The 15,314-nt window shown below is 36.0% G+C and overlaps 1 protein-coding gene across 5 annotated transcripts in view; it reads left to right on the forward strand.

Moving 5' to 3' along the window:
- The window catches only part of PIBF1 (progesterone immunomodulatory binding factor 1), a 238,717-nt gene that overhangs the window by 123,171 nt on the left and 100,232 nt on the right, over positions 1 to 15,314 (forward strand). For all 5 annotated transcript variants that reach the window (XR_007720925.1, XM_050766982.1, XM_050766981.1 and 2 more), the window contains exon 12: positions 8,687 to 8,837. Coding sequence is in view for 4 of the 5 variants with exons in the window: in XM_050766982.1 (XP_050622939.1) it covers positions 8,687 to 8,837 (151 nt within the window). In the remaining variant the exon portion in view is untranslated. The remainder of the gene's footprint in view (positions 1 to 8,686; positions 8,838 to 15,314) is intronic.

Consider the following 15,314-nt stretch of genomic DNA (forward strand, 5'->3'; position numbering starts at 1 on the left):
TCAGTAAAGAGGAAGTCAAACTGTCCTTGTTTGCTGACCATATAATCGTTTACCTTGAAAACCCTAAGGACTACCCCAGAAAGCTCCTAGAACTGATAAAACAATTCAGCAAAGTTTCCGAATCCAAGATTGATGCACACAAATCGGTAGTTTTTTTATACACCAACAGCGACCAAACAGAGTCAAATCAAGAGCTCAACTCCTTTTACTATAGCTGCAAAAAATATATAAAATACTTAGGAATATTCCTAACAAAGGAGTCAAAAAACCTTTACAAGAAAAACTACAAAACACTGCTGAAAGAAATCGTAGATGACACAAACGAATGGAAACACATCCCATGCTCACGGATGTGTAGAATCAGTATTGTGAAAATGACCATACTGCCAAAAGAATCTACAAATTCAGTGAAACCCCCATCAAAATACCACCATCATTCTTCACAGAGTTAGAAAAAAACAATTCTAAAATTCATGTGGAATCAAAAAAGAGCCCACACAGCAAAACAAGACTAAGCAAAAAGAACAAATCTGGAGGCATCACACTACCTGATTTCAAACTATACTATAAGGCCATAGTCACCAAAACAGTGTGGTACTGGTACAAAAATAGGCACATTGACCAATGGAACAGAATAGAGAACCCAGAAATAAACCCAAATACTTGCAGCCAACTGATCTATAACAAAGCAAACAAAAACATAAAGTGGGGAAAGAGCACCCTTTTCAACAAATGGTGCTGGGATAATTGGCTAGCCTCATATAGGAGAATGAAATTGGATTCTCATCTCTCACCTTAATACAAAAATCAACTCAAGATGGATTAAGGACTTAAACCTAAGACCCAAAACTATAAAAATTCTAGAAGCTAACATCAGAAAAACCCATCTAGGCATTGGCTTAGGCAAGGATTCCATGACCAGAAACCCAAAAGCAATTGCAATAAAATCAAAGCTGGCCAGGTGCAGTGGCTCATGCCTGTAATCCCAGCACTTTGGGAGGCCAAGGCAGGCAGATCACATGAGGTTGGGAATTCAAGACTAGCCTGACTAACGTGGAGAAACCCTATCTCTACTAAAAATACAAAATTAGCCAGGAGTGGTTGCACATGCCTGTAATCCCAGCTACTCGGGAGGCTGAGGCAGGAGAATCGCTTGAACCCAGGAGGTAGAGGTTGCGGTGAGTCGAGATCGTGCCATTCCACTGCAGCCTGGGCAACCAGAGCAAAACTCTGTCTCAAAACAATAAACAAACAAAGCTAAATAGCTGGGACCTGATTAAAGAGCTTTTGCACAGCAAAAGGAACAATCAACAGAGTAAACAGACAGCCCACAAAATGGGAGAAAATCTTCACAATCTACATCTGACAAAGGACGAATATCCAGAATCTACAGTGAACTCAAATCAGTAAGAAAAAAAAACAGTCCCGTCAAAAAGTGGGCTAAGGACATGAATAGACAGTTCTCAAAAGAAGATATACAAATGGCCAGTAAACATGAAAAAATGCTCAATATCACTAATGATTGGGGAAATGCAAAACAAAACCACGATATAATACCCCCTTACTCCTGCAAGAATGGCCATAATCAAAGAATCAAAAAACAGTAGGCTGGACGAGGTGGCTCACGCCTGTAATCCCAACACTTTGGGAGAGCGAGGCAGGTGGATCACCTGAGGTCAGGAGTTCGAGATCAGCCTGGCCAACATGGTGAAACCCTGTCTCTACTAAAAATACAAAAATTAGCTAGGCATGGTGGCGGGTGCCTGTAATCTCAGCTACTCGGGGGACTGAGGCAGGAGAATCACTGGAACCCGGAAGGAAGAGGTTGCAGTGAGCCAAGATCGTGCCACTACACTCCAGCCTGGGTGACAAGAGCAAGACACCTTCTTAAAAACAAAACAAAACAAAACAAAAAAACAGTAGATGTTGGCACGGATGCAGGGATTAGGGAACACTTCTACACTTCTGGTGGGAATTTAATCTAGTACAGCTGCTATGGAAGACAGTGTGGAGATTCCTTAAAGAACTAGAAGAAGAACTACCATTTGATCCAGCAGTCCCACTACTGGGCATCTACCCAGAGGAAAATAAGTCATTATTTGAAAAAGATACTTGCACACACATTTATAGCAGCACAATTCACAATTGCAAAATGCCCATCAATCGAGTGGATAAAGAAACTGTGAGAGATATATATATATATATGGAATACTACTCAGCCATAGACATGAATGAAGTAACAGCATTTGCAATGACCTAGATGAGACTAGAGACTATTATTCTAAGGGAAGTAACTCAGGAATGGAAAACCAAATGTCACAAGTTCTCACTGATATGTGGGAGCTAAGCTATAAGGATGCAAAGGCATAAGAAAGATACAATGGACTTCGGGTACTTGGGGGGAAGAGTGGAATGGGGGCAAGGGGTAAAAGACTACATACATGGTGCAGTGCATACTGCTCGGGTGATGGGTGCACCAGGGTCTCACAAATTACCGCTAAAGAGCTTACTTGTGTAACCAAATACCACCTGCACCCCCAATAACTTACGGAAAAATAAATAAATAAGGGCCATGTGGCTTTAAAAAAAAAGAAATTGATTGTTGGCATCAGATCCTGTAGTCTCTGCATCAGTAGGCAATATACCAAGTGGGTGGTATTACTCTTTCTTCAGCTTTTAAATATTAAGTAAACCCCCAAAATAAAATGGAAAGGAAAAAAAAAGCTGATCCAGTAATTTTACTTGAAGGAATTTTATCTAAGAAAATAGAGATACGTTTATATAATAGGTTTATATAAATGATGCATGTCGCAGCATTATTTATTATGTAAAAATTGGAACTAACAAGTGTCCAACAGTAGATGAAGTTTTCAATTAGCATATTATAAATAGTGTATTTTGCTGTGTCCATGCACTGCATGTTCTTGGGTATTTTAGATTTGGGGAATAGGCCAATTAAAAACATGGAATGAAGGATGCAGTTGTGAAATTAGTATAGTCTTGACTATGGTTTACATGTTCAGTAAAAATCAATATACATAGAAAACCATTCGAAGGAAATAAACCCTTTTTTTTTTTTTTTTTTTTTTTGGAGACAGTCTCACTCTGTCTCCCAGGCTGGAATGCAGTGTCACAATCTCGACTCACTTCGACCTCTGCCTCCCCAGTTTAAGCCATCCTCCCACCTCAGCCTCCTGAGTAGCTAAGATTGCAGGCATGCACCACCACACCTAGCTAATGTTTTTATATTTTTAGTGGAGATGGGATTTCACCATGTTGGCCAGGCTCGCCTTGAGCTCCTGACCTCAAGTGATCCCCCTGCCTCAGCCTCCCAAAGTGCTAGGATTACAGGCATGAGCCACCGTGCCCAGCCAAACATATCCAGACACTAAAGTTTATTTATAAATGGTGTAATTATGGGTGATTTTTATTTCTTCATTCTCCCCCCTAGACTAAGGCCTTTTTAAAAATATGTTACTAGGTCTCAGCCAGAGCCTGGCATATAGTTAATTGAATTGATAGTATGCAATACTTTGTAACTGAGCATCTATTAGGCAGTAAGCATGTGCTGGGCCTGATTACACACACAAATTTTAAGAATTGATTCCTATCTTCAAGAAACTAAGAATTTTGAACAGGGCTTTGAATAGAGCTTTCTGTAATGATGGAAATGTTCTATATCTGCACTATCCAGTTCAGTAGCCACTTGCCATGTGTGGTCATTTAGCACTTGAAATATGGCTAGTGCACTGAGGAATCAAGCTTCTTTAGTTAATCTTAAATCTAAAATTAGCTACATGTATTTAGTGGCTCTGGTATTGGACTGCAAGCTCTAGACAATTAACCAGAGCATCCGCATCCTTACTGTTGGGCAGTGGTAGAATTTGAAAGCTTTTCTCCTTAGTTTTATCATAAAAGAAAAACAGAAGGTCTTTTCTGCCCAGATAGAATCTCTTCTAGTGATATTGGGTAGGGATTGGCTTGTGGGCTTTAGGCTCGACAGACCTAAGATTTGAACCCAGTTACTCACCACACTCTGGATAAATTACTCATTTTCTTTGGGAATAATAATAGCAACTGCTTCATAATGTTGTTATATCTGTTTGACTCAAATAAAACAACCATTTATGCTCAGTACCAATTCATAGAAATCCTCAAAATGTTGTTTTGATGCTATAGAATTTTGTTTTAGTTAAGTTGGGAAATGCTAGGAAAATGAAAGTATCTTTTCCCAAAAGATAATTATTTGTTGGGTAAAAGATGATTTTTTTTTCACTTTTCAGATCCCACAATAGTGTGCCCACTAATAAACTCAAGCATTTTAATCTTCCAATTTTCCTTTCTGTATATGAAGGTTTATTTTACAGTTACAAAAATATGAAATTATAGGTCATTAAACAGAAACTACAATGCAAAGAAACAAAGTTATTCAATTAGAAGCCTTTCTCAATTGAAAATCAGATATTAGTTTCCCCTAAATTGTAATGCAATTCAATTACAGGATAAATATCGTAAAATACAACTGGTTTGTCTTTAATTTGAAAATACATATGTTGCATCCGTTTGTCATTTATCCAAAATATCAAAAAATTTTTTTTTTTTTTTTTTTTTTTTTTTTTTTGAGGAGGAGGAGTCCTGCTCTGTCACCCTGGCTGGAGTGCAGTGGCGCCATCTCGGCCCACTACAACCTCCATCTCCCAGGTTCAAGTGATTCTTGTGCCTCAGCCTTTCAAATAACTGAGACTACAGGTGCACACCACTACAACCAGCTGATTTTTGTGTTTTTAGTAGAGACGGAGTTTTACCATGTTGGCCATGCTGATCTCAAACTCCTGACCTCAGGTGATCCACTTGCCTCATCCTGCCAACATGCTGGGATTACAAGTGTGAGTCACCATGCCTGGCAAAGTATTTCTTTTTTAATGGCATTCTATTTTAAGACCACATAATATAGAAAATACACTTATAATACTAGGTGACGATATCCCTTTACACAGCTATATGCTCTAGATTTTTTTTAATGTATAAGGTGAGAATAAGAGATTTTTGAAGAAATACACCATAAAGTTAAGGGGTCGTTAACTAAGAAATCAGCCTTACTCATTTTAATGTTTTATTTCTACTTTTTTGTTCTAGAGAAGTTATATTGTTTAATATCGCACAACTAGTAAGTGACTGAACTGTGATTAGACCTTAACACCTGACCAACCTCACTTTAAAACCCATACCTTTTTTTTTTTTTTTTTTTTTGAGACAGAGTCTCGCTCTGTCACCCAGGCTGGAGTGCAATGGAGTGATCTCAGCTCACCGCAACCTCTGTCTCCCAGGTTAAAGTGATTCTCCTGCCTCAGTCTCCTGAGTAGCTGGGATTACATGCGCGCACCACAATGCCTGGCTAATTTTTGTATTTTTAGTGGAGACGGGGTTTCACCATGTTGGCCAGTCTGGTCTTGAACTCCTGACCTCATGATCTGCCCATCTTGGCCTCCCAAAGTGCTGGGATTACAGGCGTGAGCCACCACACCCAGCCTAAATCCCATACTTTTAACCACCACAATATCTAATAATATTTATTACAGTAATTTCTCCAAGATTACACTTCTGGAAAGTACTCTGATTAGTGAAACTAATTAAAGGGCCTCAGAAAATAAAGCCTTAGTGAAAAACATAAAAAATATATTAAATATATATGTATGTTTAAAAAGACATAAGCAAAATGTGTAGATGGTGTCTACATCTGAATCAAATCAACGTTCAGTATTTAAAACTTTTTTCATGTACTTTCTTCAGAAAAATGCTGTAGAGTCATAATCTGTTGCAGGTGATTCTCCCACACATCCTTTTTTATTCCATTTAGCTGGTTACAAACAAAATTGATTTTATAACCTCCAAAAAATTTCAACTTGCAGTTTGCAAAGGACTCTCATAGACCTGTCCACTTGGTCTCTGGATGCAGGTGACTAGTAATTATTATGCTTTGTTTAAAGGTCTTATATGGAAAAACACGTTTCTAAAACATGTTATGGTTCTAAAGATTCTGGTTGATAAAACTGAGTCTTGAGGGAATTTCTTAACATTGTGTGCCCCTATTAAACTGAAGCCTTGGGAAGACAGGGATTATTCGTTTATCATTGTGTCAGCAGTGCTTAACATAGTGCCTCTCTCATAATGAATTCTCAGTAAATACTCGATGAATGAATGGTTTGATTAAGAATAATGTAGTATCATCATTTGAACCTTTGTGGGAGGGTGGGGTTCTTGAAAGTATTTTTAAGACAATTCTCATTTATAATTAATTTATAGAGAAGTAATTTCATGACGGTAAAGATAATGGACTTTTTTGGGCTTTTACCCAATATTCTCATTGATTGTTAACTTGGGGATGATTTATTTTTGCTTAATTATTAATTGGCAAGGGCTCCCAAAATGTTGGTTTTATATATTTGTCTCTGTTTAAGGCAAAATTATGATTTTGTATTATCATTATTTAATCTTTGTATTATCATTCAGTTAATACATGTATTATTCAAAGGAAGGAAAATTTTACTGTGAGAACTTTATATTTAATGGATTCCTAAAATTAATGGGCTTATTTTATGTATCCATGTTTAAACTGAAATGTTCATGTATTGATTTTTACTAAAACAAATCTTTAATATTATAGCCTACCATGGGTCCAATAGTCAAGTTCTCTTTGGCTTTTCAGAAGCTGTAGTAGGTTTACTTATAACAGCCACTCAGACAAATCCACAAAAACAGAAAATTCTGTAATATGGGGCACTAGTGGTATTGGGAGATACCCCACATCAGTAGTTTCTCAGGATCTCTCTTTTCATGTTATGAAGATATTTTTTAAATTATATCTCTCATAATATTTTTTAAATCTCTTCTTAAAATAATACCTTATAAAATATCCCATCTTCAACATTTTGATTCTTTATCCCTAATCATTTCCCCTGTTTTTCTTCGTGTGGTGTTTTTGCTGGGGGAAGTGGGGTACAAATGAAAAAGTGTCAGCTGTGCTGTGGGAATAGTCATTTAACACTGCCTTTACTGGTTCTCTCTTTTGACAGTGGAATTAGTATCATCAGCTTCTTAATGAATTACATCCCAATGTAATGAACTCCATGTGAGCTCCAGATAATTTCACTGAGCGGTGATTTTTTTATAATGAATTAACAAGTTTCTAGAAAACACATTCCCAACAAGCAAGAATAAAGAAGAAATAATCTAAAACACATTTTGTTTTTTCTGACCCAACCAGAGCCACTGGAAATCACCATAAAAATGTTGTTCCCATTTTATTCCTTCTCCACTCTCCAAAGGAATGAATATGGAGAGTAAGGGATAATGTTTTGTTTACTTTAGGGGAAAGTTTTGCTGAAATTGAAGGAAATGACCTGAAGTGAATTAAGGAAAATTATAATTTCTGCTCATTGAGAACTGTAAATAGGTTTTCCTTCTGCCTTTTACCACATCACAGAAAACACATAATCATACACATTTTGTAATGTGAACTTTATGTCATTAGAGAAAATAGTTATCTTTAAAAGTGTTTAATTGTAGACAATTCAAGATAATTAAATTAGCGGAACTCTATTTGCGTGAACTACTTCATGCAGAATTGTCATATATTTCTTACAGTAGCAATAGTACTTTTCAACACTATGTTCTAGGTACTCTGCTAAGCACTGTAAATTTATCATCTCATTTAATTTCTTTCAACAGTGTTTTAAGGTCAGCCTATAAAGAATAAGTAATTGCCTAAGATCACAGCTAGTAAGTGTCAAAGCCATATTGAAATCCAAATTTTTCTGGCTCCAAACCATATTCTTCACTGTAGTAGTCTGTTGCCTCTCAGGAAACAGTATATTACTTACGCTGTATTAGGAAGCGAGTGTAATACCACTCCATAATTTAGTCTGTAATAGTAAGTAAACGTTCTAGGTAATTGGAATTTAAGCATTAAAACATTTCCTTATCACTAGAGGCATCTTTTTAGTTAATTTATTGTTGTCATCATGGTGTTTCCTTCAATGAATCACCATTGGAGTGTAGGATTTTTTGCTTGTATACAAAATGACTCCAATTTCCTTGCCTTTTGCATCTCATTTTTAATGTGTTTTAATTGTTCACAAAGGCATTTTCTGATACTGCCTCAAGCAGCACTTCACATTTGCCTTTTTATTTCCTGCTTTGAATTTATGGCTGTTCAGAAAACCAAAAATATTATTAAGATCATAGTTTGGGTAGATTCAGTAAGCTCTGATGGAAAATTGAAGGATTTATTGTCAGCATATCGTTTTTACAAACAACTTTGTAAGCCTCTGTCAGATAGTTTTGATTGCCAGGTAAATGACCTCTATGTAAATATGACATTGTATTTTTTTAAATTCTAACAAGCAAATGCTAATATTACTCCTATAATTATTCCTAATTTTAAATTCATTTTTTATCCAGCTTATAAAATAAGGATAAGGTACTTCATAATTTTCAGCTAAAAACAACTGAATTATTTACCTTAGAAATAAATATATTTAATTTCCTCATTAGTCATCTTAATTGAGCTACTTTCTCTTAATATTTAAATAATAAAAAAGCCCTGTGTATGTCTTTACATCGTGTTTTTGTCTTAACTGTGCACCTATTTAATTCTGCCTTTGTAATTCTTCTCTTTCACTATTAGGTTTTAACCAAAGAATTTTATAGTCTCCAAGCCTCTTCTGAAAAACGCATTACTGAACTTCAAGCACAGAACTCGGAGCATCAAGCAAGGCTAGACATTTATGAGAAACTGGAAAAAGAGCTTGATGAAATAATAATGCAAACTGCAGAAAGTAAGTCTCCCCACACACACACGGGCAACTTTTTTTTCTGGCAACAAAAGAAGCCTGACGTTATTTCTATAACTACTTTGGGACCAGGCACTGTGTAATCTTAGCACTTTGGACAGCCAAGGTGGGCAAATCACTTGAGGTCAGGAGTTCGAGACCAGCCTGGCCAGCATGACGAGACCCCGTCTCTACTAAAAATACAAAAAAAAATTACCCAGGAGTGATATTGGGTAATCCCAGCTACTCCAGAGGCTGAGGCAGGAGAATTGCTTGAACCCGGAAGGCAGAGGTTGCGTTGAGCCAAAATCATGCCACTGTACTCCAGCCCAGACAACAGAGCAAAACTGTCTCAAAAAAAAAAAGAATAAAACTACTTTGCTATATTTTCTTAAAATATAATTGGTGACTATTTCTAAATAAAATTCTGTATTTCAAATATTTGTTCATCTTCATCTCAGAAATTGCAGTCAAAAAAGAAACAAGTTAAATATGATAGCTTTTATCTTTTTTATTTTTTATCTAATTCACTTATTCTGGAAGTGTTAAGTATTTACATCTGTCAGGAACTAGGGATTAGGAATTCATGGAAATAATTCCCATCTCAAGGGGTTTCTAATCTACTGGGAGAGATGAACATAATAACAAATAATTAGAGTAGCAAGATAAATGCTATAAGCAAGAAATATGCAGTTCTCAGTGGAAATACAAAAGAGATCATTAATTAATCCCACCTTTAAAGGAGGCGAGGAATATCTAAGAGGGGAGATGACACTGGAATTAGTCTTTTTTTTTTTTTTTTGAGATGGAGTTTCGCTCTTGTTGCCCAGGCTGGAGGCTGGAGTGCAATGGTGCGATCTCAGCTCACCTCAACCTCTGCCTCCGGGTTTCAAGTGATTCTCCTGCCTCAGCCTCCGAGTCACTGGGATTACAGGCATGCACCACCACACCCACCTAATTTTGTATTTTTAGTAGAGACAGGGTTTCTCCATGTTGGTTAGGCTAGTCTCAAACTCCCGACCTCAGGTGATCCGCCCGCCTCGGCCTCCCAAATGCTGGGATTATAGACGGCCACCGTGCCCGGCCTTGGAATGAGTCTTGAACTACAAATAGAAATTCATTTGATGGTATTGTGTTATAATCTTTGATCTTTAATTTCTATTTTCCGTTTTTCTTGTTTTCCCCTCTTGTTACGTTATCTTCCTGTCTTATCCCTAACATTAATAAATATTTTAAATTAACATTTCACCGTTGGCTGTGATGTTTGCTACAGTACATTATTTGTGTTCAAAAGTCAGATAACTGTGGCATTCTTATAAAAATGGGATTAAACTTCAATTGAAGTTGAATTTGAATCTAGGTAGGGTTCTAATTATTTTAGGCACATTTTCACATAAGGACTGTATTTACTTGTAGGCCAATGTAAGAAAAACTTTTATTTCTTTCCTATCATTGTCCTATTTCCCATTTCCAAGGTCAGTGTCTGATAACTGCAATAGATTTTAAATTTATCTTCAGTTTCTTCACTGGAGTTCAAGTAATCTTTGTAACATTCAAATTTTCATATCATATGCCTGCTTTAATGACTTTTATTGTCTTCATTAAGACAGTAAAGTCAAATTTCTTTACATGACTTTGTGATTAGCCTCATGTTTACCTTTCTACTTTTCATATCTTGCCATTCCCCTCCATGTCATATTATTGTCTTGAAAGTTTCATACTCTTTCTTATCTCCATAACTTTGCATATGTTCCTTTGTCTAAACAAATTAGGAATAGAAGGAAACTTCCTCAGTCTGAAAAAGGGCATTTATAAAAACCAATAGCTAAAATTGTACTTAATGGTGAAATATTAAATGCTTTCCACATTAAGGGGGAGAGTAAGACAGGGATTCCTATTTTCATGATTTATATGATTTATATTAAGCACTGTATTTGAATTCCTAATCTGTGAGATAAGGATAAGAGAAGATATAAAATATATAAAAATCAGAAAGGAATAATAAGAATGTGTTTTCAGATTACCAAACAACTACTAAAACTGGTAAGTGAATATAGCAGGATATACAGTCATTACCCAAAAATATACTAGAAGTAAACAATTGGAGAAGTAAGTAGCAGCAAAAAACACAAAATACTTAGGAATAAATTTAAGCCAAAAAAATCATTGCTAAGAGAAAAGAATCACTCCCCCCAAAATCACGAAATATATTGTGAATTCTATCAATTTAGTGTTCTTCTAGTCACAGTGGCAGCAGGCTTTTTTGTATTTCATTCATATGGAATGCAAAGGACTGGCATATCCAAAGCAATCTTGAAAAAAGTTGAAGCCCTATGTGGTGGTACACTCCTATAGTCCCAGCTACCTGGGAGGCTGAGGCAGGAGGATTGCTTGAGCTTAGAGGTTAAAGCCTGTAGAGTGCGATGATCGTGCCTGTGAATACCCACTGAACTCCAGCCTGGGCAACATGGCGCGACCTTCTCTCCCCCACAAAAAAAAAGAACAAATTGGAAGAATTGCACTACCTGTTTTCAAGATTTACTATAAAGCTTCAATATCAGGCTAATATAGTACTGGCTTAAGGAAAGACAAATACAGCAATGAAACAGACTAGAAAACCCAGAAACAGATCCATACTTAAATAATAATTTCATTTTTAACAACGCAGCAAAGCAAATAAATGGAGAAAGGAAAGTTTGTTCAGTCAATGGTACTAAAAAAAATGGACATCTTTATGGAAATAAACTTCCATACACCAATATTAATCTGAGACGATACCTAAATGGAATAGCTGAAACTATAAATATGTAACAGAAAACATAGGTGAGTATCTTTACAACTTGGGGTACATTAAGACCTTTTTTGACATGGCCCTTAAAAGTAATTATCATAACAGAAAAATTGATAAACTAGATATCATCAAAATTTAAAACTTTTATTCAAAAGACACCATTAAGAAATGAATAGCCAAGCACAGACTCAAAGAAAATAACCACAATTTTATGTCTGACAAAGGAATGATATCCAAAATAAGAAAATATTGAGGAGAAAATATTCACAAAACATAGATTAGACAAAAAAAAAAAAAAGATATCCAAGCGTGGTGGGCTGAAAAACATCCTTCTAGAGATGTCCGTGTCCTGTTGGGCGTAGTGACTCGTGCCTGTAATTCCAGCACTATGGGAGGCCGAGACATGTGGATGTCTTGAGCTCAGAAGTTCAAGACTAGCCTGACACAGTGAGACCCCATCTCTAAAAAGAAAGAGAGAAAGAGAGAGAGAGAGAGAGAGAGAGAGAGAGAGAGAGAGAAGGGGAGGGAGTGAAGGAAGGAAGGAAGGAAGGAAGGAAGGAAGGAAGGAAGGAAGGAAGGAAGGAAGGGGAAAGAAAGAAAAGAAGGAAAAAAGGAAGGGAAGGAAGGAAGGGAAGGGAATAAGGAAGAAAGGAAGGAAAGAAACACACGGAAAGAAAAAGAAAGAAAAGAAAGGAAGGAAAGAAAAGAGAAAAGAAAAGAAAAATGTCCATGTCCTAGTCTTTGGAACCTCTGAAAGCTGGAAAAGGCAAGAAAACAGATTTTACCATAGAACCTCCAGACAGAACCAGCCCTACAAAGCATTGACTTCAGGTCAGTGAGGCTGATTTTTGGACTTATGGCCTCTAGAGCTATCAAATAATAAATTTGTATTGTTTAAACCATAAAGTCTGGCAATCTGTTACACTACCAGTAGGAAATTAATATACCAGAATATATATTTAAAATTTTTTTATAACTCAGTGATAAAAAAAAAAAGTCCTATTTAAAACATGGGCAAAATGTTTAAACACTTCGCAAAGGAAGACATGTGAATGACAAGTAAGCATAATAAAAGTATTCAACATTACTAGTCATGAGGGAAAAGCAGATTAAAGTCCCAGTGAGATACCACTGTATACACATAATAATGGCTGAAATTAGAAAGACTGACTATACCAAATGTTGGTGAGAAGTGGAGCAACTGGCAGTTTCTTACAAAATCGTCAAACAACCTAATCAGTGATCCAACATTTCCACTACTTACCTAAGAGAGAAGGCATATACACATTAAAATATTTCCACTAGAATGTTCATAGGAAATTTATTCATAGTAGTCAAAAGCTGGCAACAACCCAGGTGTTTATCTCAAAGGAAAATGGTTAATAAAACCATTATACATTCATGTAGTAGAATACTTCTCCTCACTGAAAAGAAACAATTGACTTAACATCATGGATGAATCTGAAAAACATAAAGTATACTTTATATAATCATATAGTATAATACTATGATTATAGTATATAGTATGCTTATACTGTATGTTTATATAAAATTCTAAAAGAGGCAAAAGTATGATGAAAAAAATCAAGGGGTAGGCGGTAAAAAAAATTTTTTTTAATTTTTAAAAAGACAAAAATCAGAACTGTAGTTGTCTCTAAAGATGATTGTCACCAAGAATTAACTGAGAAAAGTGACATGGAACTTTCCAAGGTATTCAAATGTTCTATATCTTGATAGGGTTTGTGTTACACGTGTGTATACATTTCAAAACTTTTACATTTCAAAACTCGTTGAATGGTAGACTTTAAAAATAAAATTTATACATGGTAAAAGTTACAAATCTTATTTTTTGGAAAATAACTAAATACATATTGAACTATAATTGATGATTTGCATGTTAAACTGTTGAGGAGTGAAGTGTGCAAATGTCCATAGCTTTCTTTGAAATGCATCAAAAAAACAGATTCATGGAAACAGGGATGGATATATGTGTAATAAACACATAGTATGTTTGATTTAGAATGCAGATGTTGGAGCTAGGCGCAGTGGCTCACGCCCTTAATCCCAGCACTTTGGGAGACCAAGGCAGGATGATTGCTTGAGCCCAGAAGTTCAGGGCCAGCCTGGGCAACATGGCAAGACCCCATCTGTACAAAAAAATAAAAAATGAACCAGGCATGGTGGTGCCAGCTACATGGGAAGGTGAGGTGGAATGGTCACCTGAGCCCCGAACATCAAGGCTGCAGTAACTGTGTTCGTACCACTGCACTCCAGTCTGGGTGACAGAGTGAGACCCTGTCTCAAAAAAAAAAAAAAAAAAAAAAAAAAAAAAAAATTGCAGATGTTGAGTATATGGATGTATACTGTACAGTTTTTTCAGTGTGTCCGTGTGTATAAATATTTTCTTAAAATCTTCAGAATATAGAAATTAATTTTTGTTATGGTAGTGTCTAAACCAATTTCAAATAAAATAGATTTACTAGAAGATCAATAACTAGGTTCTCTATCAGTTCACATTGGAAATTAAAATACACCTTATCCTTTTAATGAATACTTATCAATTAACTAAAATTTCAAACAAGTGAGCACAGACTTGTTTTAGTACTACATTGTATACAATTTTCAAAGGCTTGCCATTTAATTCAGGTAATTTCAGCTGACATGAAGGTGATTAGGCTTCATTTATTAAGGTGTAACCATAGCAAATTAAAGTATCTTATTGATACCTGTATTGCTTTCTGTAATCAAATAAGTATTATTTGGATATTTGAGTTTAGTTTTCAAAGATTTCATCAAGTTGTTAAAAGTACAAGTATTGCCTAAAAGCTAAATAAACTCAAATTAGAAAAAAAACAAAACAAAACAAAACCCTAGATTTCTAGTTGTTAAATTCAGTTACCTGCTACGCATCCTCATCATACTTATAACCTCCACTAGGCATTTGTCAAATTTCTCAGAACTCCCTTCTCTTTGCTTCTTGAATCACCTGCCTTTGTTTATTTTCCATCACTTAACTACTTTCTCGATAATCTTATCCCTTTCCACAACTTCAGTTACTATCAATAGGCTAGTAATTTCTATAGTTAGAGACTGGGGCTCACTGTGTTGCCCAGTCTGGAGTGCAGTGGTACAATCGTAGCTCACTGCAGTCGCAAACTCCTGGGTTCAAGTGATCCCCCTGCCTCATCCTTCCAAGTAGCTGGGACTACAGACACATACCATCATGCCGAGCTAAGTATTTTTTGTAGAGACACGGTCTCACTATGTTGCCCAAAGTGATCTCAAACTTCTGGCCTCAAGCGATCCTCCTGCGTTGGCCTCCCAAAACACTGGGTTTATAGGTATGAGCCACCATGCACAGCTGAAAAATTAACATTATTTGCGTTTCCTCTTTCTTCCCTGAAACTTCCTAATTTTTCTGTGCAGTTGCTCTCTGTATTAGCAGCTTTCACATCTCAGATTTTATCACCTGTGGATTGAAAATATTGGGGAAAAAGTAATAAAAAATAATACATTTTTAAAAATACAGTATAACTATATATATAGCATGTACAATGTGGTAGGTATTATAAGTGATGCAGGCAAGGTTTAAAGTGTATGTGAAGGTGTAGATATGTTATATGCAGATATATGCCATTTTATATAAGGGACTTAATCATCTGTGGATTTTGGTATCCTCAGAGTTCCTGGAA

This window comes from Macaca thibetana, chromosome 17, assembly GCF_024542745.1.
Source record: "Macaca thibetana thibetana isolate TM-01 chromosome 17, ASM2454274v1, whole genome shotgun sequence".
Classification (NCBI taxonomy): domain Eukaryota; kingdom Metazoa; phylum Chordata; class Mammalia; order Primates; family Cercopithecidae; genus Macaca; species Macaca thibetana.